The sequence below is a fragment of the Thunnus albacares genome, chromosome 8 (genome assembly GCF_914725855.1).
Source record: "Thunnus albacares chromosome 8, fThuAlb1.1, whole genome shotgun sequence".
In the NCBI taxonomy this organism is placed as follows: Eukaryota; Metazoa; Chordata; class Actinopteri; order Scombriformes; family Scombridae; genus Thunnus; species Thunnus albacares.
In genome coordinates, this window is record NC_058113.1 from 4,517,695 (window position 1) to 4,543,282 (window position 25,588).

General features: G+C 39.1%; 1 protein-coding gene across 1 annotated transcript; it reads left to right on the forward strand.

Annotated features, from left to right (window-relative positions):
* Nucleotides 1–338: 338 nt before the first annotated feature.
* On the forward strand, nucleotides 339–9,210 carry cndp1 (carnosine dipeptidase 1). The gene is made up of 12 exons (XM_044359289.1): nucleotides 339–411; nucleotides 934–1,044; nucleotides 2,047–2,190; nucleotides 2,878–3,040; nucleotides 4,192–4,280; nucleotides 4,988–5,185; nucleotides 5,340–5,424; nucleotides 5,651–5,811; nucleotides 5,909–6,073; nucleotides 6,190–6,331; nucleotides 7,853–8,000; nucleotides 8,606–9,210. The coding sequence occupies exons 2-12, from the start codon at nucleotides 934–936 to the stop codon at nucleotides 8,682–8,684; spliced, it is 1,485 nt and encodes a 494-aa protein (XP_044215224.1). The 5' UTR covers nucleotides 339–411; the 3' UTR covers nucleotides 8,685–9,210.
* Nucleotides 9,211–25,588: the final 16,378 nt, after the last annotated feature.

Here is a 25,588-nt window from a genome sequence, read left to right on the forward strand (position 1 = left end):
AACACAATGGGACACCTGCCTAATATGGAACAAGAAAAGCCACTCTACCTTTGTGTAACTGGGGGTTTGCTTGGAAATTCCAAAACACAAACAACAGGAATGTGTTCATTTCAACATGCTGCTTTTGTTCCTGTTGTACCCCGGTGTGAATTCTTGGAGCAGGATCAATAGATTGAGTGCAATTCTTATGCCTGTCAGCAAGAAAAATTTAATATGTCAGCTGCCTTGGCACTGTGTCAGGAAATGTTTGACTGTGTGACCCCGGGGCTCAGTAGGAGTGTGATATGGAGGGAGGGTATATAAATGTCCAGGCAGCAACACGGGGCCACAGTCCACTGCCTGAGGAGACGGTTACACACAACACCAGCAGAGAGAAGGACAAAAGGTCATCCACTTTGAAAAGATTCCCAGGTGAGTGTGATATACTGGATTCTCTGTTGATGTGTGTTCAATTTTATTTATTGCAATTATTTGGGGGTAGGGAGGGGTGTTTACATCCCATAATTACACACAAATGGTGCTTGCTGATTTTTGACGGCTGTTTCTGATTAGACTAAATATTTTAAATTTGACTTTTTTAGACCAAAACTATCATAAGGAATTCAATATTTCTCTATGAGAATTATATTCTGGTAGAATTTGAAGAATTTTAAATTGAAAGTCTTTGAAACAGCATTAAGACTGAAGATACAAATTAACAGTTAAATAAATGAATGAACTTAAAGAAAAACAATTTTCAGGCTTTCTTTGCTGGCTAGTCAAAAATTTCTTAGGTGGTTGGTGTGTGACTGGGGGAATTTGGACTCCTCAGTATTTCTGAAATCTTGGCTGCAGCACTGGGAGTATTCTTAAAATGGAAACCATAAGTAATAGCCTCGTGCAGTATGAAAACCTTTTTCATTAAAACCTGCACAAATCCAACTCTTTCAAAAGATGAATCTTCCGGTGCTGCCCTCCATCTTGCTGGTCATTTCCAGCATCCATGCTTTCCAGTATACGGAGCTGGCGCAGTATGTTGACAGCCATCAAGAGGACTATGTAGAGGTATGATGTTTTTTTTTTTTCTTTTAGCATCACTTTCAAGTACCCATGCACAGGACATGCTGGAGTCTAGCTTGTTTATTTATTATATTTATGATGTATTTTTGTCAAGCAACTTCAAGTTTTAGCCACTGTGTCTTGTACACATTAATTACACAAAATAAATGAGTAAAGCAAGCTAAAATATAGTAATTATGGTAAACCAATGTGCAGCAGGTACAGGGTTAACTTGTTTTCATGTGCAATGTTTTTCTGTCAGTTTTTTTGTGAAAAAATTACTCTGTTCCTGACACAAAGTTAGATTAAAAAAAAATTAAACAAAATAGGAACTGTGTTGCAACGATAAACAGAACCAGGTCATTACAAGACTTGTAAATACAGTTTATATATATGGTATCAAGAAGATATTATTCAACACTCACATTTGCTGTGTTTCAAGATATTGAAGCAGAAGACTTTTCCTAATTGGTCTGACATTTCAGGTTGTTAAAACTTTGTTCCCAGTGCGTAGCAGAAATCAATTCATGTCAGTACTTTTGGACACAAGGTGAAGTTTTTAACTTTCCAGTCTTTAATTTCTCCAACAAAGTTGATAAATTCCCTTAAAAGTTTGCACACATTGTGTGGGTTTTTTGGATTATGGCTATTAGACATTTGGGAAATCTAAACCACTTGGTTATGTGACATAAACAAAGTTGATGCAAAATGGAAATCCTTAAATCCTTAACACTCATTTGTGACTATTTGTAACTGTAGGTTTATTAATATGATTAGTCAACAGTGGTGGGGGAACATAACTCCTAAATGTTCAATGCAAGAGTAATCAATTTTAATATCACTTTCATATTTCCACTGTGCAGGAAAACAAAGGTCTTTATTGTGCCCTACTGCAGCAGTAATGCTTCAGTATATTTTACAATACAGAAGATGGATTAGACTGAGTTTAATAACAGTGACATTATGTTTTGAATGGTGTGTGTGTGTGTGTGTGTGTGTGTGTGTTAGGCTCTACGGGACTGGATTGCAATCGAAAGCGACTCCAGCAATGTCTTGAAGAGACCGGACTTACACCGCATGATGGAGATGGTGGCTCAGAAACTGAGGCTGATGGGAGGAAACGTAGAGCTGGTGGACATCGGAGAACAAGAAGTCAGTGACAGAGCCGTCTCTCCCAGCCTTTCATAAATGCTGCAATACTGACATATTAGAGCTTTGTATATAATCATCACCCTAATTGGTCAGTAAATATGATGTATTTCAAACAGAGAGGTTGGCTCATCAGGGAGGGTGACAGTGGCAAATGAGCTGCTAACTTCAAAAAGACTGCGGAGCGGTTGGGACGAACTCAGCCTCCTCATTACTGACTGAAACACATCAAAGCTGCTTTCCACACTCATTAAATTTAAAGTGTATTTGAGGTCAAACTAGGGGTCAGCATCCTAAGTTTCTTACCAGTAATTAGGACAAACATTGTGTGAACTGTTATTGCATTTTATTGTCTCAGCGAAAGGTTAAAACAATAGCTGACGACCTTTTGACATCAAACTATATCGAAGTGTATTTCAGAGAGCAGAACTTCTGAAATACACTTCTCTATGCCTGTAAGATTATTGTATGCTGTTACACACTCTGTAGATCATTGATATTTAAAAAATATACACACAGATTGAGATAGTGCAGAGTGTATAGCTAATTTGGCACTGGACTTCGCTGTGCTTTATGGTTCCACAGAAGTTGAGAAACTTTAAAATCTAAATGACAGACAAATAGAAGATACAAAGATATTTAACAGCACAACAGTTCAGACTGATGTTAACTCTCCTTTGGTGTCTGCAGCTTCCTGATGGGCAGATGTTAGCGTTGCCTAAAGTGGTGACAGCTCAGTTTGGCAGTGACCCCAACAAACACACACTGTGTGTCTATGGTCATGTGGACGTCCAGCCAGCAAAGCTAGAGGACGGCTGGGCAACAGATCCCTACAACCTGACTGAAATCAATGGTAACAGCTTTTAATACCTCCAGTATAAGGTTAGTGCTGTGCTCAGTGTTGATCACAGCAATGAGGGTTTGACTGGTACGCTTGAAGGGCCTCTACTGATATTTTGTGAAAATGTTTATCATTATCATGCGAAAAATGGAAATATATAATGTTTCCCCCCAGTTTGATTATTAGCAGAGTTGAAAAGACAGTAAAACCGCCTTTAAACACTCAAGTGACGGTTAAACGGTCAAACTCATCTAAACTATGAAATGTTTAATCTAGCCAGTTGCAGGACCAGATTACACCATTCAGTGGATATATAGTTTACAATAATGCTACTGAACAATTGAGTGAGTGAATAAACGGCATAGAAAAAATGAAATGTCACAGCATGCCTGTCATGCTGTTTATACTGCAGCCTTGCAGGAACCTCTGCAAAGTCTCTGTCATATCAGGTGAACAGGAGCCCATGATCACATGCACATTTATTGCAGGCAAAAAATGATAAACATGCAGTTACAGTGCAGTCAACTCTGGTTCTTGGTTTCACATTATGTGCTTAACCCACAGAGGTACACTGGTCTTAAAGGAGCAGTGTGTAAAATTTAGTGGCATCTAGCAGAACAGACTTGGCAGAAATGGAATGTAATATTCATAAGTGTGTTTTAATTAGTGTATAATCCTGTTGAAATAAGAATCTTTATGTTTCCATTTCCTTGGAATGAGCTCTCTATGCTCTCTATAGTGAGCATAGAGAGCATAGAGAGTGGTTCCCCTTCCAGAGAGCCCGCCGTGTTGCACTGCCATGTTTCTGCAGTAGCCCAGAACAGACAAACCAAATACAGGCTCTAGAGAGGGACTTTTGCATTTTTTGTGAGTTTTGCAGCCACAGTAGGTTCTCTTACATGCTTGGAAGGGGAGGGGAGGGGTATTCAGTTGGTTGCAGTCTGCAACTTCACCACTAGATGCCACTAAATCTTACACACTAGTCCTTTAAAACCCACTAGCTGGGTGCATTACATTAGATCCATAGTAACATAACCTCTGCCCTACTCTGATTTATAGACACAGTATAGCAGCCGTACAGTAATTATTTTAAAAAGTGAGTCCACTGTGAAGGCTATATCTGTAAGATAAATATAATTATTCTTGTGTCATTGTGCCTTTAGGGAACCTGTATGGAAGAGGAGCGTCAGACAACAAAGCTCCAGTTTTAGCCTGGATCCATGCTGTGGAGGCTTACCAGAGCCTCAACATGGTGAGAGAATGTCCACAATACCACTGTTATATTGGATATATTTTCATGCCACAGATGAATAAAATCAAGTGTATAAGGGAGTGTAAGGGAAGCAAAACGTAGACCTTAAATTACACCAAAGGACAGATGAGAGCATTTATTTCCGAATCATCTTGGTCTTGAAAATGCTTTAAATATATAGAGGGGAAACATAGAGAGATGCTTCACCCAAAAGATAGCTGCCATTTATTTGAGCAGACTGTTTTAGTTGAGTAAAATACTCTACAGATTTAGCAGGAACAACTGGGTGCCCTCAGGCAAGCGAGAGAGAAGAGCTGAGATTCAGCCAAACTGATTTGCAAAGTCACTGCCGTTTTTGCAAAGTCACTGCAGCAGCCTGTTCCCGCCATCCTCACAGCCACTTTGTCTTGTGAAAAAACAGTTGAATATGCATATCAAAAGGCCTTGGCCAGATGCTGGGTGCATTAAGGGAAAAAGGAATTATGTTGGTGTTGATAAGACTAGCCTCAGACGCAGCTAATGGCTCATGATTCTTGAGTGCGCAAAGCCTGTTGAAACACCATTACAGTTTCAAAAAGGCATGCTTGTCAGTCCAAAAATATGCTGCTTTTCAGATGAGATTCTCCATCGCAGCTACTCGTTGTCACTGTCTCTTACTGCCAAACAGATCTAATGGAATAGAGCTCTTGTTCTTTCTTGTCCACCAGGAGCTGCCAGTGAATGTAAAGTTTGTCCTGGAGGGCATGGAGGAGACAGGCTCCAACGGCCTGGACGCCATGATCCTGGCCCAGAGAGACACCTTCTTTTCTGATGTGGATTACATCGTCATCTCAGACTGCAGCTGGCTCAGCAGACAGCCTGCCCTCACCTATGGCACCAGGGGCAACTGCTACTTCTTTGCTGAGGTTGTGTATCAGAACACATATGCAACGCCCCCCCCCCCCCCAAAAAAAGAAGAATCAAAAATCAAACAAGTTGTGCCTTAATCTTAACTTATACACACTCAGTGTGCTCTTATAGGCGGTTTCATGTAGATGGTTTCCTCTGGTGTGTTTGCAGGTTGAAGGACCTAAGCAGGACTTACATTCTGGTGTCTATGGAGGTGCTGTGGTAGAACCAATGACTGACATCATTGGCATTCTTGGTGAGTGCATTCTTAGCTAGTACAAGTTCACTCACTCGCTTATTATTATCATAATCATCATATCATTTCAGTTTAGTTGCATATTCCTAAACAAATTTGCATTTTATCAAACTACTCTCACATATCTATTATGTACCTGACCCTGCACTGCGACCTCTAGAAAGAGTGACCTGAGGCCCATTAAAAAATAACATTGGTGGCTTGTATCTGTAACTCCTCTCTTCAGACACACTGATCAGCCCCAGCGGTAAGATCCTGATTCCTGGGATCAGGGAGGCCGTGGCTCCCCTCTCTGATGAGGAATGGAAAATGTATCAGGACATCCAGTTTGACCTAGACCACTTCAAGAATGAGATTGGTGTGAGCCAGCTCATGTACAGCAACAAGGTGAGAGTATAATCGTGAAAAGAATCATAATAATGAAATGTAAGGCAAGGTGGATGCAACAAGACAGCTGATTTTCTATCTGTGGTGTTTCCTGTAGGTGGACCTGTTGGCTCACATGTGGCGCTACCCCACTGTCACCATACATGGCATCGAGGGGGCCTTCTCCGACCCCGGCACTAAGACTGTGATCCCTGCTAAGGTTATTGCTAAGTTCTCCATTAGACAAGTCCCCAACATGGACCCTGCTATGGTCAAAAAACAGGTAAAACAGGATGTGAAAGCTCTGCTTTGAAGAAAAAAAATCACCTGTCTTTTATATAAGCTAATAATTTCTTCCTATGGACTGTCAACTCTTATCTTCTTGGTACATTGCTTTAGGTGACAGACTATCTTCACTCAGTGTTTGCCAAGAGGAAGAGTCCAAACAAGCTGAAGGTCACTATGGTGATTGGGGCCAAGCCTTGGCTAGCTGACATTCAGCAACCTCTTTATGAAGCTGGCAAGGCTGCTGTCAAGAGAGGTACAACACATATCATACCCAGAAACACTCTATACAGAGAGTTGTGTTGTTGTGATCAGTTTAAGAAATTACAAAAATACACAAAATACTCAACCAACACTACTCAACAACTTACATAAACGCATATGCAGTAGTAAAGAAAAAATGCACAAAAATGAGTCATATTGTCGCTGCTGATTAAATGCTCCTGTCAAAATGCACCGTCATTGAGCAATGCTGTTCTTGTCACGTCCTGAAAATTTGACATATTGGCTCAACAAGATTTTCTACAATAATATGTTATTATCTTAGAGTATTTTATGAATATAAATAATATTCATAAGATATAATAAATAATGAATATAAAATTTTACTAGCTGCAACCACAACTGTCAGGTAGATTACAATTGTGTTGAATCTCTAGTGTACTATATTTCTCTCTGAAATGTAGTGGAGGCAAAGTAAAGTCTCTCTAGCAGTAGCAGTACCTTTCAGTTAATCCCCACCTCCAAACATTACAAATGTGTGCACATACTGTATGTATATGAGCAGTACTTAAACAATCAGATATGCAAGTCATCCTCATTCTTATTAAATATTATACGCTGTGTCCCACATGATTAGTTGTATGACGCTTGTTGTTCTCCAGTCACGTTTCCACCTTACCTTACACCACCAACATACTTGATATTATCTCTCTATTCTCTATTCTGTCTCCCATATTAAACTTGTAGACAGATGTTTCAATACGAATCAGATGTTTCACTATTAAATAAATCCAAATCAGAAATAGTCCTTTTTTCAATCATTCACCATTACAGTATATTGACTCACCATCATGTGGTTAATGTACAGCTGCTAATGTACAGCCAGAAGGAAATAATGATTTTAACGCCATGCTTTTATTTACTCTTGACCAGACTGTAACATTTTTGCTCAAAGACAGAGAAGTACAGTGTTCTTACTAGAACAAAAGACATTGATCTTCTTGTTTCCGCAATGATTTCAGACTTTACTCTACTGTTTCAAGCCCACATGAAGCTGCATCACTGACCTTTTAACCTCTTGTTAGCCTGTAGCCTGAGATTCTTTGGCAGGTTCCTGGATGTTTTTTTTATTTTTTATTTTTTTAAACAAGACTTGATTATTTCTCAGCCATGAGAGTTCGCAGATTTTGAATCTCCTCTGCCTGAGGAGGTTCACTGGCTTAAAACCAAATTTATATGGGGGTGGTTTTATGGTGTTGCTTTTTATTATTGCTTTTGGCCTTTCTTTTATGACTCTTACAATGCTTTTATATTTCTTTTTTTATGCCTTCTGTTGATTTTGCTTTTAATCCTTTGTACTGTGCTTAGCAAGTGTGTTGGAAAAGTACTTGTCTATGGTGTCCAAGCATACACACACACTAGTGTTTTAGGAAATCTTGCCTAAGTGATGTGATACATACAGTGATTCACATGGACATAATACATATGTCCAGCTGTTTTATTCTGAGAGTTCATGTCCATTACTCTCTAAGATAAAATGTCTGCCTTTCTCCAGTTTTCGATAAGGATCCCGATCTGATCCGTGAGGGTGGGACCATCCCTATCGCCAGAACCTTCCAGGATGTGACTGGGAAAAGCATCATCATGATGCCCATCGGTGGCTATGACGACGGGCTGCACTCCCAGAATGAGAAAATCAGCAGGTCTGACTCCACTCTTTTGTTTTATTGTTTTCACATGACTTATTCTTTTTATTCCATTTACATGAACAGAAAGCAACGAGAACGGTTCATATTTTCTATTGATGATGTTGGAAAGATTAGAGCAGCACACAAGAGAGAAGCTGGCTTGAAGGATAGAGGCAGAGATAATCCAGCCTCTAACATTTACCACATGTAAAAAACACACAATTGCAAGATACCAGGATAAAATATAGAGACACCTGACTATTATTTCAGCAGGAAAGCTGTGAGTATTAAAATGAAAAGCCTCATTTGATTTCACACATCTCATGACCAATTTGACTGTCGAGAGTAAAGGACACAGCAGACAGCTAAAACTAACAAAAACAAGGCTGTACAAGGTTATTGTGTTTGCTCTTTGGATTATCAGGTGAAAGCTACCATTTACTAGCTGCAGACAGCAGCAGAGGACCAGGGACTAGATTTATTTTCCACGTACTTACTTCCAAATAAAAGTGATAATGTGCCCATCTGTTGCTATGAACAATTCATACTGACATTTAAACAATTGACAGTGTGAGTGTTAACCTCACATTCATGTCTTTCTTCTTCTTTTTCTCTCCAAGGTACAATTACATTGAGGGAACCAAGTTATTCATCGCCTACCTGAATGAAGTGGCTCAGATTAAGAAAAGCAGTGTGTGATTTTTTCGTGGCATTATTACATGACCTTCTCAATCATTCCAGCTGCAATGAGCTCTTGCTGACACAAGCCAAGTTTTGTATTTTCTGTGTCTTTATCTCTGTCACATCCATTGTCCTCTTCTCTTTATTTATCAGCATCTCACCTCCCTTCCTCTCTGTCTCTCTGGCCCTGCGGTGTCTGTTTTATTCAAGTATTTTAAAACAAAACCTATATTGTAACACATGAATGTACTTAAAAAGAGAAGCAATGAAAATGGAATTTCTATCTATCTATCTATCTATCTATCTATCTATCTATCTATCTATCTATCTATCTATCTATCTATCTATCTATCTATCATTTTTGACATGGTGAGAGAGTATATTACTACTACTTCTGATTGGTCGAAGTGTCTGGAGTTGGCTCAATTTGCTGTTTCAATCACTGTCTTTGAATATGTGGCATTTGTTTATGGTCCATATATCAGACAGTAATGTGCTGTGTCTTTGTGTGAGTGTGTCATGTAGTAAAATCCTTACAACGCAACAATGTGTGGACTCTTTTTATTATGTGAGAAAGTATGTGAAGGTTCTTTAGGGAGTATTAATAAGGAGACAAAGACACGCAGATGTTTTCGCAGTCGTGACATTTATTTGACTATTCAAACACTCAGACTCATTTCAGAGCCAAAACTGAAAGTCTAGATGGACAGTGGCTGTACAGACAGACGTGCTGCTGCCAGCAGATGCCGTATGTATGGACAGAATCCAGCCATTGTCTGATGTTAGAGCACTCACACCCCAGACAAAGTCCCATTCAGACAAATATGTCTATTCTTTGCTTTCCCATGCATCCAACAGTGGACTGTATTCAAGGTGAATGTTTCAATAAGAAAGTCATTCAGTCTCATATTTGGCCCTAAAACTGCATGTTTCTTCAAATCAGTAAAATGTCTACACTTTTAGTGAGATAATCCCACATGCTCCCACTTCATTTTGTATGTTTCATGAATTTTCTAGAAACAAGTGCCAGTACCTTTAAATAATCAGAATAAGGTGGTACTAGTTTCAGTTATAGAAAATCCTGAAAATAACTCACTTAATGTTGGCAAATAGGTCCGCGTACACTTCGTCCAAAGCTGTGTTCAACTTGTTTGATAACAGGATAAACAAATTGTTTTGTTTTTTCGTTTTTCATGTGAATTAATAAAACAGAAATCTATGTGCTTTTCCCATTTTTGTCTTCAAATTGGCAATAGGAATACAAATTAAACCAAAAGCAGAAAACAACTTGTTTTTTTATCTCTATATCTACATTATCTGCCTCTACTACATATGAAATGGATGGATGAATGGATAGATAGATAGAAACAAAAGGTTAAATGTTAATTTCACACGCCAGAATTAAATCCCCCAATGCTCCTTTCAGTACCTTGGATAGCATCACTCGGCCAGATGTGCCAATATACTTAGGGCCCTAATTTAAGTGCACAAGTGCAGCATGGTAGGTCTTGGGCGCATAGACTGTGTGGACGTCTCCATGTGCACCTGCTATTTTGCTGCTTTAACCACATTAAATGTTATTTTCTGTGCTGATTTTGTTTGGAGAGTGTTTAATTGGAATACCTTACTTATATTTCAAGCATCAATCCATTAATGTAGCACATTTGCAGCAAGTATTTAGTTTGCTCTTGTTAATAAAATCACCAAAGCAGTAGCCGATTGATATTGTGCCAGAGACAGACAACAACTGTCTTTGCACTGCTTCATTTGAATGAACCTCCCACCTGTCTGCATGTTTCCTCCCACCTGTGCACCGTGTGCTCTGTGCTGGTCACCAAAATACCACACAGACGCATCCCATTATCCAACAAATTGAACACAGCTTTGGACGGAGAGTACAGGGACCCAAACATCTACATGAAATCATCTCACCATTCTGCCAGAATTGTTTCACTTATTTAAACAGACCAGACTACACTGAAAAATATAATTTTGTCTATTGATAAAAACTAAAACAATGTGTTTTCTTAAAATAAGTGAAAAAGCCTTCCTGATGTGGTGAGCTTATTTCACAATTTTCCAATACAAACCCATTTGTTTCAGTTATTTTCTAGAATTAAGAATATTTATAGTTGATTCTTGATTCTAGTCTTATTCTTGATTTTGCTAGTTGCAGTTTTTCCAATGTGTTGATTTACTGTTTTTCTCCTTTTTATATCATTGTAAATGAAATATGTTTGGGTTTTGGATTGCTGGTCAGACAAGCAATCTGTAGGTGTCAGACTGGACTCAGGGAAATTGAGATTTTTTTTCACTTTTTTCTGACATTTTATAGACTGAACAACTAATCGAACAATCGTAGAAACAATCGACAGATTAATCCATAATGGAAACAATCATTCAGTGCAGCCCTTCTGATTTCTAGGAAGTTTATGAAACAAGTGACACTGTACTGACAACAGATTCAATTACGACATTCCATTGGAAGATTTCTTTTAAAGAAAATGAGGTTTTTAGGACCAAATAATAGACTTGCTGAATGATGGAGTAAATTCAGACCAGGACAAATATTTACAGCATACAATATTATAGCACAGTAAAAATTGGTAGTTAAACATCTTTGGACACACTCTGTTCTGTGTTTATACTACAGCATTTATTGAATTGGCATATATTTGATGCATACTAGTAATCTATTTAAGGAGACATTACTGTAAACCTGCAGACGTGTCATCTATCCCAGCAGGAAGTGGTATGGAGGGACCCTGGTGTTGTGAAGAAGCCGTGTCTCACACTTCAGCGGCCTGATTCACAACACCAGCTGACCCTCCACACCCACATACACAGTAGTGGAGTACAGTACAGTCTGAAGGCTGCAGTCCAGGAGCTCATCTTCAGTGACACACTGTGAGTTGTCTGCGGTGACAGAAACAAGCCACTGACGAGACACCACAGTGTTACACTTACTTGTTCAAAGAGGGCTTCAGACACAATGACGCCACAGAAATAAATGGAGTCTAGCCTGCTTTCATCATGTAGATAGAGCCCATTGATCTGGCTTTTTTCGAATTTAAAGTAGTGGACAGAGAATACTCACCTCTCCTTTGCAGTGCACTTATTTCCTCTGCTACCACTGTACACATGACTGCAGTCATTGTGAAGGTGGTTAACGATAAGAAACAGTGGTGGAGGAGGTTTAACTGGGACAGAAGCTACGTGGGTGCAGTACACGCTGCCTGTCCACTGGAGGGCAGTTTGCATACAGCAGCTTTCTTCCCTGTTCACACTTTTGAGTCTGATTATCTGATGCCAAACTGGTCACGCACCAAGACTTAACCTGCAGCAAATAAGACAGAAACAGGAAAATGTGTTTACAACTGGATAATTAGCTTTCAAGTAAATACAGTGATTAAATGTGAAGGTTTGAAATTTGCTAAATTAAACCCATGAAAAATCACATGAAACTCAGTAACATAACTATAAAGTGCTTGTATTATCCCAAACAGAGTCAGTGATTATCTTAGCAAACCTCTTACAAAAACTCAGTGTGACTGCACAGTGAAACACAAGGCAGTCCTCTGACGTAACAGTGCTCTATTTGGTTGCCTATTTATAAAGTGCTTTAGTATTGAGGACAGGGCCGTGATGGAGCTGAGAATAACTTTGGTTTCACAGCGGCAAGCCTTAATCCACCTTGAAGCAGCCCACTGTGCATGAAAGCTGAAATCATGTCATGGTGAAGTAGGTTTACAGTAAAATGATCTTCAAGCAGTGTTTCAGTGTAACATGTCAGTAAGCAGATTCTCTAATGGGTTGATTTTTATATAAACTGGTCTGTTCGCTGGAATTATCAATAGAAGTATTGTGGTAAAGATTGTATCTGTTGGAGGCAAGCTGATGAGATCTGTGAACTCAATGAATGGTATCAGATATCCACAAGCAAAATAACACCATTTAGATAATAGAATTCTTTATTTTGAGTCATTCTAGGAAATTGAAGATAATAGTGTAAACTGATACATAGATTTGGTCAGAGATAGACAACAGCTTTAGCAACGGTGGAGGAAGTGTTCTTTATGTCCTTTAGTAGCCACAATTCCACAATGCAAAAATCATTCATCAAAAAATCCTGAATTAAAAATGTTACTGATTTAAAAGGCAGTGGCTATTGGTACGGATTCCTCCATGCCAATAGTTTGTTTATTGTTGGTACAGAATTATTACGCATGCTCATTGGTAATGATTGATTAAGTGATCAGAATCAAATTGTTTCAAAATGGAAGAATATTTTTTCATTTTGCTTGCAGGTTATGCCAATCCTTCCCATGGTTTGGGTGAAAATGGGTTAGGTTTAGGCATAAAAACCACTTGGTTAGGGTTAGAGAAAGGTCATGGTTTGGGTTAAAACAGTAAAATGCGGTAAAAATGTCCCATTTAATGGCACTAAAATCCCTGACATGATGATAAAAAATGTCTGGTTAATGGTCTACAACAGGTCCAGCAATACATTCTGGAAACCCATTCCACGCCAAAAATTTCAGCCTTAGAAAATAATTTTGCTCAATAGTATGTTGTGCAGTTTACTCTTTATTAGGATGTTAATTTTTTTTTTTTTTTTTTTTTTTTTTAAATATGTCTGTAACCATTAACAAACACTTTTTCCTACAAGCCCAAGACCATTGTCAGTTAAACGTCACCAGCTCAACAGAGGAGGTACAGACATGGCTGTAACAATAGTTTTTTCAACAGTGGATGTTGGATGACAGAAGAGAGTTGGTGGATATTTATACAGGAAAAACCAACAGTTACCTGACATATTGTGTGTACTGCCATGTTGGTAAGACTTCATGGGAGCTGTAGTTTTTTGCATGCTAAAAAATTAATAATTGTTTACCCTCATTAAAATCATGGCAGGTTTGAATTCTAATAGCTGAAGTCTGCATGAACTCTTCATCATGACCAACTAACCTCTTCCAAGAGGATATGCTCTTTGTCTCTCAATCAATCTCCCCATCCTTCTCTATCTTTCTCCAAAAACAAAATAAAATAAATATTTTGTCATTTACTATTTTTTTATATGTTACTTCAAGCACCTGCAACCTTGTGTCTCTTGTGTCGGGTGGAACATGGACCTGAGTGTTGAAGCATTTATTCTTGAAGGTTTCTCTGTGGCTTGCATTGAACCTCATTTTATGTCACTTGGACAACAGCGTCTTCCAAATGAATAAATGTAAATGTAGAATATGGACAGTAAACCTAGCAGCATGTTTCACTTTTTCAGAAAGACTAATGAAAGAAAACACTTCCTAAAAATTCTATATCTGTGCAGAACTTGCATAAATGTACCTTGTTATGTTCCTTCACTGGTATTCAATACTTAGTTAATAGTATTTCCTGTAATCCTGACTCAACCTGATATAAAAAGCACCATAAAACCAGTCTAACTCCTCCTCTATCATTCTAATGATGACATTAATCATGTTATTGTGCTGTTACGAGTTATTTGTTTGGATCTATGCTGGCAATTACGTAGCCCTAAGGCAAACCAAGAGCTGTAATTAAAGATCAATGAGCCAACTACGATTTAAAACATTTCAAATCTGTCTAGTTTGTCCGGAGAGAACTACAAGTCCAGGCACACTTCCTGCTCTGTGTCTGGCGGGCAGCTTTGTTGAGTAAACTCTGCACCTTCACAGTGGGTGACTTCATATAATGAAGTTCCACCCGGCTGTTTCAGAGTGCTGTGTGTGACTGTAGGTGAGCGATGTACTTTACTGTACCACTTGTGCTGCTGAGTTGGACCAGTGTTCACAATGTTCCACAGCTCTTGTTGTGAAATTGTGTTTTAAGCGTAGCCTTTGACCACTCCATTAATCACTGGTTTGTCCTTCTGCCTGACCAGTCCAGGACGGGTCAGGCCTTTACTAATTCTTCCACAAGCTGCCGTGTCACACTCAACATAATATCCCAGCAATACATTTCTCCTAATCCCTTTTTATCAGGTTCGCTGGCCTTTCTGGTCAATCTAATTGCGACAAAGCCCACATAAGGGCTTTTGTGCCAAAAGAAAGTTCTTTTACGGTTTCAATTAAACGGCTGGGCCGGCCCAGCGGAAGCTCTTGGCGGAAAGCCAGTGTCCTTCAGACAAAGAATGTCACTGCGCATAATGGATAGAAACACTTCAGCAAGGAAGAAGGAAAAGAGGTGCAGAACATGGGGGAAAAAAGAAAACCCACCCAGCCACTGACCTCACAATTTGGATCATTTCAGAGCCAAAGGTTTGGGAGTTTTTCTGGGGGCGGAGGGAGGGGGCACAAAGATTTAAGTAACAATCAAAACTAGTCTGAGGGATTATGAGCTGGAAAAGGCTGTGTGTGTGTGTGTGTGTGTGTGTGTGTGTGTGTGTGTGTGTGTGTGTGTGTGTGTGTGTATGTGTGTGTGTGTAAGGTGAAGATGGAAATTGAGAGAGAGGCTCAGTTTAAGTGAGTTATTTGAAGAAATGAATCAGTTTCAGAAAAGGTGAAAGCAGTCAAGGATTTGGAAGCTTTTGGGCAATGGCTTATTTAAAGGCTTTCATGAATTTCCATTGTGTTTGATGATCCAACAAATCTAGGAAGTTCTTTTTTTTTTTTGGTCAGCAAGTCTTGTATTCAGCTGCTCACTCTGAATCTGTTGAGATCTAGTTGTGTGTATGTCTCACAGCAAAGCTTTCACATTATAATACATACAGTACATATCAAAATGTGGTAGTTTCTGACTGAATGCTTCCATCTGTTGCAGGAAGAACTATCATAGAGAGCCTTGACTGGCCTTTCTCAAAACTCATCCCTCCTAAAAAAAAATCTAACCATATTACTCCGGAGCTCCAGTGTCTCCTTTGACTTCCTCTAAATGTCAGAATTGATCTCCTCCTGGTCTACAAATCTCCAAGCAGCCTCCACATGCTGAACCTGTGAGTCAGGTAGATCTCTTTGCTCATCTCAATTTAATCTTCAACTCTCTTGATGGTTTTGGCAGGTTTTGGCTGTGCACTGTTGCAAGTTGCCAACAGCTGATTTTGTAAGAAAAGCTCATATCTTGTCAGTTTGATATTTATGATAACCTGGCAGGACCTGTGTTAAGATTAGCATTGTGAGTAATGTCAGAGAGTATATTGGGAATTATTCTACTAATCATACTGAATGATTCTGCAAGTCATGATTTACCTCCAGTGCCAACGTTTAGTGCCAGTGAAGGAAGTAATGTTCCCTTTGTATAGTGAGATGAAAACTAAAGGTGTGGAGTTCGGAGTGGTGGAGGGTTGAACCTCTATTCTGACCTTGGAAAGGTGTGAGGGGAGGAGACGCTGTTCGACCATCCTACAAACATTAACCAATGCCTTAACGCCAACCCCCTTAACCATAGTTAACCATAGTTAACCATAGTTAACCATGCCACAGTAGCAATGCGCAGATATTGTAGAATAAAAATAAAATTTAAGATGATGGCAATATGATTTACAAAAAGCTGTTATTGAATGAAATCCTTGGTTTTTCCGAATCCTCCAGTGTAAATGTTCTTGTTTGGTGATGCATTTGAGTCAAAGGTATTAAATTCTGAATGCAAGAAGCGCTTTGGATGAGGGATTGTATATTTAACATGAATTTTCTACTTCGTTCTTCTAATTTTTATTTATTTCTTCTGCCTCGTGGAAATGGAACTAAATTTTTATAGAAAAGTACAACCTTGTATCAAATAGTGAATGAGCATTTTGAAAATGCAGTCAACTGTATCTACAGAAGCTAATTTGAGCTCTAAAACCATTTAAATCGATTTTTTTTCTTCCAGTCCCACAGCATCCAAGCAAGGAACATAAATTATTTGATCCTTTTCTAATTCATTTTACATTTTATTCAAATGTATTATTAAAGTCTAAGAATGTGTTACAGATAATCTATCAGTTTCTTTGGGTTCATCTTCTGGCAAACTGACACCTCCATACTATCTCTCTGTCTGTCTGTCTGTCTGTGTGTGATGGCCCTTGATTGGATCCCATCTGGGGTGAAAACCTGCTCGGCATCTGGCAGCGTTCGTGCTTCTCTCTGACAGGCCCGACAGCTCTCCTGCTGGTTTCATCTGCGTTCCATTCATCACAATATTGTGCTTAGCAGACACCTTTGGAATGATGACTCGCCCCGAAACAAGGCAATATAGGCGTACACCGGCTGAATTCATTTAACAGAAGAGAAGAAATCAAAGAACAATGTGTTCTCAAGGTGAGGATGATGTTTATCTTCTACATTCTTCGCAAAGGGGTGACGTAGGTAATAAATAAATCATATATGTCTTTCACAGTTAAAGGTATGTATTTATCAAGGATTGAACATTCAAGTGTTCTAAATCACATGTTTTTGCTTAAAAACTGTTTGTCACTGAATGTCTGGATTCATATCTTGATTTTTACTCTTGTGCTTTTATTTGTGGTTTTATTCTTTTGGCTTGGTTATGATTTAATCCTATGTGTATGTCTTTTTGTCTAATTGTTAAGTAGATATTTTATGCTTTTAAGTTATGGGTTATTAGTTTATTTGCACTTTTGTCCCTTTTTTGACTTTACAAGAATGACAGCGCAGCCTATATAGGGTCTTATCTCTTTTTTTTTCTGTAGATCTACAAGCATTTCTGCAGAAGCACTAATAAGACACCGACGTATTCAGGTGCCCATTTCGTGCCCCAACCCATCTTTATAAAGCAATAATTCTCAGAAATGTTTTCTCTTGTTTGCTTCATCTGCAGTGTCCTCCATGTTCAGTTTATTGTGATCTGTCAAATCCTCCTTAAATAACCTTGATTTCACTTTTACAAAGAAATAGAGGCTTTGAAAGTGAAAATAGAACGTTAAGGAACAGTAAAGCTGCTCTACAGCTCTGTATGACATTGAGTACATTTAACTTTTAACGGACTTACTGAAGGCAGGTCGTCAGTACTGAGGATTTTTTTTTCCATAGAGGGAGAGACTGACAAATTGAGTTCAGCAATTTTTGAGAAATTATTACCTTTTTTTCAACACTGGTTGTCAAATTTAACCACTATTAAATACTTAATGTTGAAATTTAAATACAACAAAAAACCATCTGTCTGAATTTATGTGGTTTGAATTATGCTCATTTTCAGAGGGTAATTTCAAGTTCTGCAGTTTGAAAAGCTTTTCTCTAATTTTCAATCACAAATTCGGATAGAATATTGTGGGAAAAGTGTTTCCAGTTGCTCATCTGAACATCTCTTTCCTGGATGACAGCAGAGGTCTGACTGATTCCATTCAGGCTCGATTGTTTATCGACATTTATCCTAAGTTTGAATCTTTCATCTTGAACTCTGGCGTCTTAATCTCATCCATCAACTTGATTTCTGACTTGACCTTGAATTTTTATGTACATATGAAAATGACCAATTTAATCTTTTTTGAATCCAACACTTATCTTTTTGAATTTGTGCACACTGAACAATACTTTAAAAAAAAGTTTGTGAAGTATATCTACTGGATATTTCAACAATGGGGCAGTTTAAGATAATACATTTAAATAGTTAAATTTTCCTATGTGACAGATTTTGTGTTATTTACAGTAAATTCTAACAGTCAATATTCAATAGTGATTAAATTACACAATTAGGTATTCAGTTACTTATAAAATTCAAATCCTTGGGGGCATTTCTCTGCTTCCACACTTGATCTATTTTGTGGTAGCAACATCGCCATGTTCCCAGATTTCAGCAATTACTTTGCTACATACGGTGTTATCATAACTGATAGAAATGATTGCCAAAACTACAAAAATAATAAACCACTGATGTCCTTTACCCAGAACCTTTTAGCACCACCGACTGAAGACTGCAGAGTGTTCAGCGTGTGTTCTATAAAGGCTTCAACTTTCCCTGAATAAAGGTAAAAAGAAGAAAAATCAGCGTAGCTTGCTCGGTTGCTCTCGACAGGGTTTTGACTTCATGGCCGGCAGCCAGATGCTCAGCGGCAGCGCTGCAGCTTGGCCACAGTTTCTCTCTGTGCAGCCAAAAAACCCCCGGCCATGCCACACCCAGTTAACACTGCTCTCCCCTGGGTCCACGACTCCCCACGTCCCCCGCCTGTTGGAGCCGTCCATCCTTCACGCTGCTTTCAGACAGCTGTGCTTACTCTGCACTACACAGAGAGGGTGGGAAAGAAAGAGATGGGGATTGAAATAGAGTCTGCCTGCTGCTGGATAAAAGCAAGCTTTTTGTTTCCTAATGGAGCCTTGCCCATTTTATTCAGATCAGTCATTCAGACGGTGCCTGACATTGGCTTCATTGATTTAACATCTTTCATTTTGTAAGGAGGAGAAGGAAAATGAGGAGATGAAGGTGACTGACACTTATGAGAAATGAGGAGAGCGACAGGGATGCTGCATTCAGTCATTCATTCATTCATTATGTCGCATTCATTTTTATAAATATATAAATTAAATGTATGCTCTATATAATCATAGAGTCTTTTGATTTAAGTTTGCCACCATTTTTAAGTTCTTTTCAGAGCTTGAGCAGATGTTTTCTTATTTTAAGGTCTGCTCTTTGTGGATCAATTCTGACTCATTTCCATCACACAGATTATTCTGTGACTCTGGCAACTGAAACACAGTTGCATGGCTATAATTTAAGCTATTTCACAGCTGCTGAGAAGAAAATGAATTAAGAAGGCACAAAAAAGATGTACAAACAAGCTTGTTCAGCCCCAGCCCCGTCTGACTGACAGCGAGGAATATGGGCTGCAGTTTGTGAGGAGATAGACAGAGAAAGCTGAGCGACGGCCAGATTGAGTCCAGTATTTTCAGCCCCAGAGTAAACTCTCGCCTTATCACAGGAGGAGCAGCTGGCTGCTGAGCAGGACAGGTGACAGAGATGATGCTGACAGCAGCCCTGCCTGCCAATCTAACATCTCGCTGGATTCTCAGAGTGAGGGGAAAAAAAACAGCTCCACTGACAGACTTTTAAAAGGAGCTGTACAGTTAAAGTAGCGGTCATGGTAAAGTCACAGCTATATGAGCAGGGAATTCAGCTGATTGGGAGATTGAGTGAGTTGAACTTGCTAATTTTCACAGGTTGTGTAACCTGGGAAATGCAAAATTTTATTTCTTGACAGACATGATTCAACAGGATTTTTATAATTATACAAATAATGTAGGCAAACAGCCATCAAATGACCGATACAACTTGTTTCTGATGCTTGATCACACATGAAATTCCTTCTTATCTTTACAGAGATGGATTGTAACTACATTTAATCCTATTCTGCATTTAACTTTACTTATGAGGCACTTGTCTCTTGTATGAGTATGTTCATTTAATGTTCCTTCATATTTCTACTGCACTACATTTCAGATACACGTTTTACTTTTTAATCCACAAACATTTTACTTTTATTTGACTACATTATCATTTTACTTTACTGATAAAGATTTTCCATACAAAGAATGTAATCAGTTTACACAACATGACACATTGTTACAGATTAAACTACCCAACATAATGTAGTTAAAATAATCTCCAGCTTGACCATCAGCAAAATGCAATGTCCACATTATGTATCAGTAACAATAATGCAGTGATATATAACGATAGAGTGTCTGCATCAAAACATTACATTTTAGCTAATCTTCACCAAAAGATTTGTAGTTTTACTGAGTTTTTAATTTTCATTTATTTGCTCAAGTAAAAATCAAAGAGATTAGAGCTGAAACAATTAGTTGATTAATTGATTTGTCAAACGGCAGAAAAATAATCAGCGACTTTTTTGATAATAAATAATTTTTCAAACAAAAATACCCCAAAATGTCTCTAGTTTGGTCTTCTCCAATGTGAAGATTTGCTGTTTTTCTCTGTTTTAAATCATCGAAACTGAATTTTTTTGGGCTTCAGACTGTTAGACTTGAAGATGGCAACTTTCCAAGAGCACAATTTTGGGACATTTTATAGACTAAAAAACAATTAATGATTAATTCAAACAATAATCAGAAAATTAAAAATCATCGTTACTTGCAGCCCAAGCTGACTGACTGTATAAATGCAAGGCAAAGTATACACATACTTTGAAAGTCTGAACAGACAACTGTTATTGACTCATCAGTCTCTGTGTCTCCACACTGAATATCTGTAAATCATCATGAGAACCATCCACATTTACTTTGCAAAGTGAAGATGACAGCATCTCCGTCAGCACTGTGGCAGAGCAGCAGGGATAATTATAAATGCCTATATATGGCTGGTAGACAGTCCAAACTTGAACCAGCCTCAGTCTTTAACAGACTGTAACCGAATGCAAATGCAAGATAGGGATGAAAAATTGCATTGTATTTTTTCTTTCCCAGTAGTTTTTTCTCTGAGCTTTGTATAAATCTTGACTTTCTTGTCTAAGAAGGAAACTTTTAGTGCTTAATTAGTTCATACAATCTTGTAGGGTGTGCCAACCCTGAAGCAAGGTCCCCACGGCAGACCAACAACAGTCTGCTCATTAGAAGAAGTCACTGGTCTGTGTCTGTCGCTCTGCATGGGCTGCTATCAAAGTCTCTGTGGCTTAGAGGAAGCTACAGATGCACTGAAGAACACGTGTGCACTATAGGTACATGTACGCTGATGCACACACACGCACACACACACACGTGTGCCTTTAAGGATCATATCCGGCTTTTTTCTTATTTTTAACAAAAAGACCAAAACTAACAATGAATTGATGAAAAGTATTGTGGAGTATTTAAAGTATTGTGTGTATGTATCTTATTCCTCTGTGCCATAGAGCTCCGTAGATGTCCAAAAACTATTAAAACCACATCACTGGGTCACACTGTTACACTGGGTTGCATGTTCCTTCATTATAATGAACATGGGTACTGTAGTTTATTTTGACTCACACACTGTCCTGCTGCAGGAAATGCTCATAACAGCACCAATATGTGTCTTAATACGCAGCTGAAAGTAGTCCCCAACAAATTCACTATTTACTTTTACTAAAAACTACAGTGACCAGCTGTTTTAGGAAATTACTGAACTTGAAAAAAGACCCTGTATTTAAGACCCTTTTAAAAAGACTGATGCTTTCCATTCGTACCATGCAGAATTAATGAGTGACAGTGTGTGGTGGGTGTATAAAGCACAGGACTTTGGGTCCTGCATAACATGTGAAAATGTTGCTCCTCTCCCTTTTCACTAGGCCCTGTTTCCCAACGTGGCCTTGTTTTACCAGTGTTAAATCTGATAAAGACCGCCTTTTTCCACTCATGCAACATAGCTAAAATTCGGTCTTCCCTACCCATGGATGACGCACAGACATGCATTTGTTTATCAAGACTTGATTACTGTAATGTTCTGTTCAAAGGCTACAGCTGGAATCTTAACCAAAAGAAAATTTGACCATGTTACACCAATTCTAGCCTTCCTTCATCGGCTTCCTATCCATGTTAGATGAGACTTTGAGGTGCTTCTGTTGACTTATTAAATCATAAATGAGCCATCATACCTGTCTGATCTCCTTAAACTTTATATTCCATCTCAAGCTCTACTCTCTCTAGATGCAGGGCTCGTGTGTGTACCCAAAGTTAAAAAGAAGTCAGCAGGCAGCAGGACCTTTTCCTATCAGGCCTTGTTCTTATGGAAAAACCTTCCTGCTGACGTTGGGACAATCCAAGTCTGTTGAGTCCTTTAAATCTGAACTTAAAACTCATCTTCCTACAGTTAGTTGCCTTTAATTGAGTACTTCATGACCTTGTACTACACGGCGGGTTGGTTTCCTGCTGACAAGTTTATTGATTATTGCAACTGCTCTGAGTACCATTTCATCTCTCTAACCTTCTCTCTAACCACTCTACTTCCCAGGCTGTCAGTGCCATTTCCTGAGGTTTTGGATCTGGTTCTCCATCCTGCAGGAGTTCAACCTCACCTTATGTCTCTCTCTCTCTGAATGATGTCTTTATCCTTCTCTCTCTCCTGTGTGAATAATGTCTTTTCTTGTCTCTTCTCCCGTGTGTGTTAATGATGTGATGTGAGTCTCTTATGTGTGTATGTGTAGTCTGTCCTCCTGCCAGGTCCCCATGGTGATGGAGGTCATGTGGCTCAGGGCCTATTCTGTTCTGGTGGCACTTGGAAGGTGCGTAGCATCCTCTTCATCACATTCTTCATATGTATTATAAATGCATTATCATTTTCTGAGGACAGAGGATGCTGTATTGCTGTACAGACTGTAAAGCCTCCTGAGGCAAATTCGTATTTGTGATATTGGGATATACAAAATAAAAATCATTAAGGTGTGCATCATTAGGTGCTCTGACAAGTTAAGGGAGGAAAGGTAAATCTGTTCTTTAGTAAATGTACATTCTGTCAAATTGAATTGAGTGCATTCATGGCTGTGCATGTGTGCTTATAGATAAATTATGATTGTCAGCAGTAACAATAATTTTATGTTAATGTTTATTCTGTTGTTCTGTATTCTTTGAAAGCTTTGTATCAGTCTAGCTCACCCGATGGTAACCCGAGGAGATGATAGACTCCAGTTAGGTGAAGCCGAGAAGGTAAAAGGCAAGTGGGAGGAGAGTAGGCGTCAGCTTGCTGTAAGGCTGAAAAAATACTTAGTAGAATTTCCTGGAATGCATTTTTGCCCGTTTCCTAATATATTTCTTCATAATTGCTACCTTTTTTGCACATACTCCTGCCTACCAACCTGCGTCTTCAACATCCTCTCTGAAGTTTCCCGGTGCCAAGCAACATCCTCTGTCCTTTATATAGGGTGGTGGCACTACAGGATGCGAGGATGCAGAACAAAGTGTGAATATCAACATTGTTAAAGCTAAAATAGAGAGGTAGAGGATGTAGTGTAACGTAGCTCTGAGACTTATTTAAGTATAAGCAAAGGAGTAGTATAAAGTACACTTGGCTACATAATGTCTGTAAACAGCACCCAGCTGTAGGATATTACTATAGTTTTTTAAAAATCTAAGTATATATTGGTATTTGTATGTCCTCAGTAGGAACAAATGGGCTGAGCACCACAGACAGGGACAGACAGGGACAGACAGGGACAGACAGGGACAGACAGGGACAATCGAATGAACTAACTCATTGCTGGTTTTGGTCTTTTCAGACAGTAAGAAAAATATAGAATATCACCAGCCTTATCCTTTGGTTAAAACTCCCCTGCATTCTGTTTAATGCAATGAATCATCAAGCATCATTTACTCATCATTTATTATTGTCAGTGCTTTCTATTTTTTTTCCATTTCACAATCTTAGTGCTCGAAGCCCTGTGCGAGCACAGAAACATTACTGCCACCTGTGCCTGCAAGTCAAAGGCACAATATAGCAAAGTGGCGAGGCTGTGGAGTCACTGGTAATTTCATGATGGGGGAGCTATTGTATTGCAGCTGCAAAGAGGGGAAAAAAGACTGGTTCGCCTTTCAGACTGGATGTTTGGCAGGCGTGGCACACTGCAGCAGCACTGAACCAGCTGGCATCCACAGATAGACAGACAGGAAGAGAGAGAGAGAGAGAGAGAGAGAGAGAGAGAGAGAGAGAGAGAGAGAGAGAGAGAGAGAGAGAGAGAGAGAGAAAGACAAGAGGATGGAAAACTGCAAGTGGCGAGACAGCTAAAAGACTGAGGAAGAGGTGGAGAAAGAATGAAGTGAGGTTAAGATGGAGGAAAGATGGAAGACAGTCACTCTTTGCACACATATACTGTAGAAAGCTTGAGATATGTAATATCTCTCTGTGACTGAGTGAAAACTCTCTCCCTTTAGGGCTGTACCATCATCCCTCCTCCCTTGCAGGTGATGCTGCAGAGCATCCCACATCTCTCTGTGTGCACGGGCACCAAATTGAGTTGTCATCTGCAGAGCCAGTGGTGCCGAATTACCAGCACCGATTAAATTGTTGCTTTCCCTAATTAGCTTCCACGCGAACTTGGAGGCTAGGTGTCCCACAACGTTTTTATAATCCTTCCTGGAGAATAATTTAAATGTGAGGTAACTACCTTTAGGCTACACTGTGGCTGGAGTCATTTCCAGCCTACATTAAATGATAGGATCTGTAATAAGACTGAAATATAGCTTTCTTGATTGAGCCAGGTGAAGGAGAGCGTTCTTGTTATATTAATCCTAATGTGAAAATGATGGAAGAAAAATTAAGTCAGATAGTGATTAAATGATTAATCCCACAAGGAGCTGGATGCCCGAGTTGCGTAACTTAAATTATATTGATGCATTTATGCAATTATGCAATTTGCTAAATACTTCAAAGGGTGCAAAATGCAAATTGAATAGAGTGACTCATGGCTACTAAGCAGGTGCACACAAAGAAGACACTGGATTATCAGACTGAATCAAACCCAGAACTCAAAACTAATTAAAACATTGTCAGATACAAGAACTTTATCTCTTAGTCTTCATGAACAAGTTTATTGTATATTTAGCAGAGCCTCTGCCAATAAAGTCAGAACTTTTCGGAATGAGAGTGAAAGCTCAGGATTATTAGCTGTGAAAAGAGGTTGTAATGGCGTTCCTTGAGAGGCGCGCAGTGTGGCCGACAGTTTGCTTTATCCCTCTAGTTAACTGAGTAGGCAAGTTCCCGAGGGGCTGTGTGTGTGTGTGTGTGTGTGTGTGTGTGTGTGTGTTTGATAGAAGAAAGAGAAAGGAAGGAGAGCAGTTCTAGTGGGTCAGGATTTGCTGAATGGACAGACTGACAGCGAGAGACTTCATGTGTGCAGCCTGTCACAGCGGACACACCAGAGGACGTCCTGACATGCTCAGGCTTTGCACTGGCTGGCAAATTCAATTTTTCATACTATACAGGTGAGGGCTGTAAGTTCTAGAGAGTTTCCACTACGCTATGTAGGTCACGATTCTGTGAAAAAGTAGATCCTTGGAACATATTCA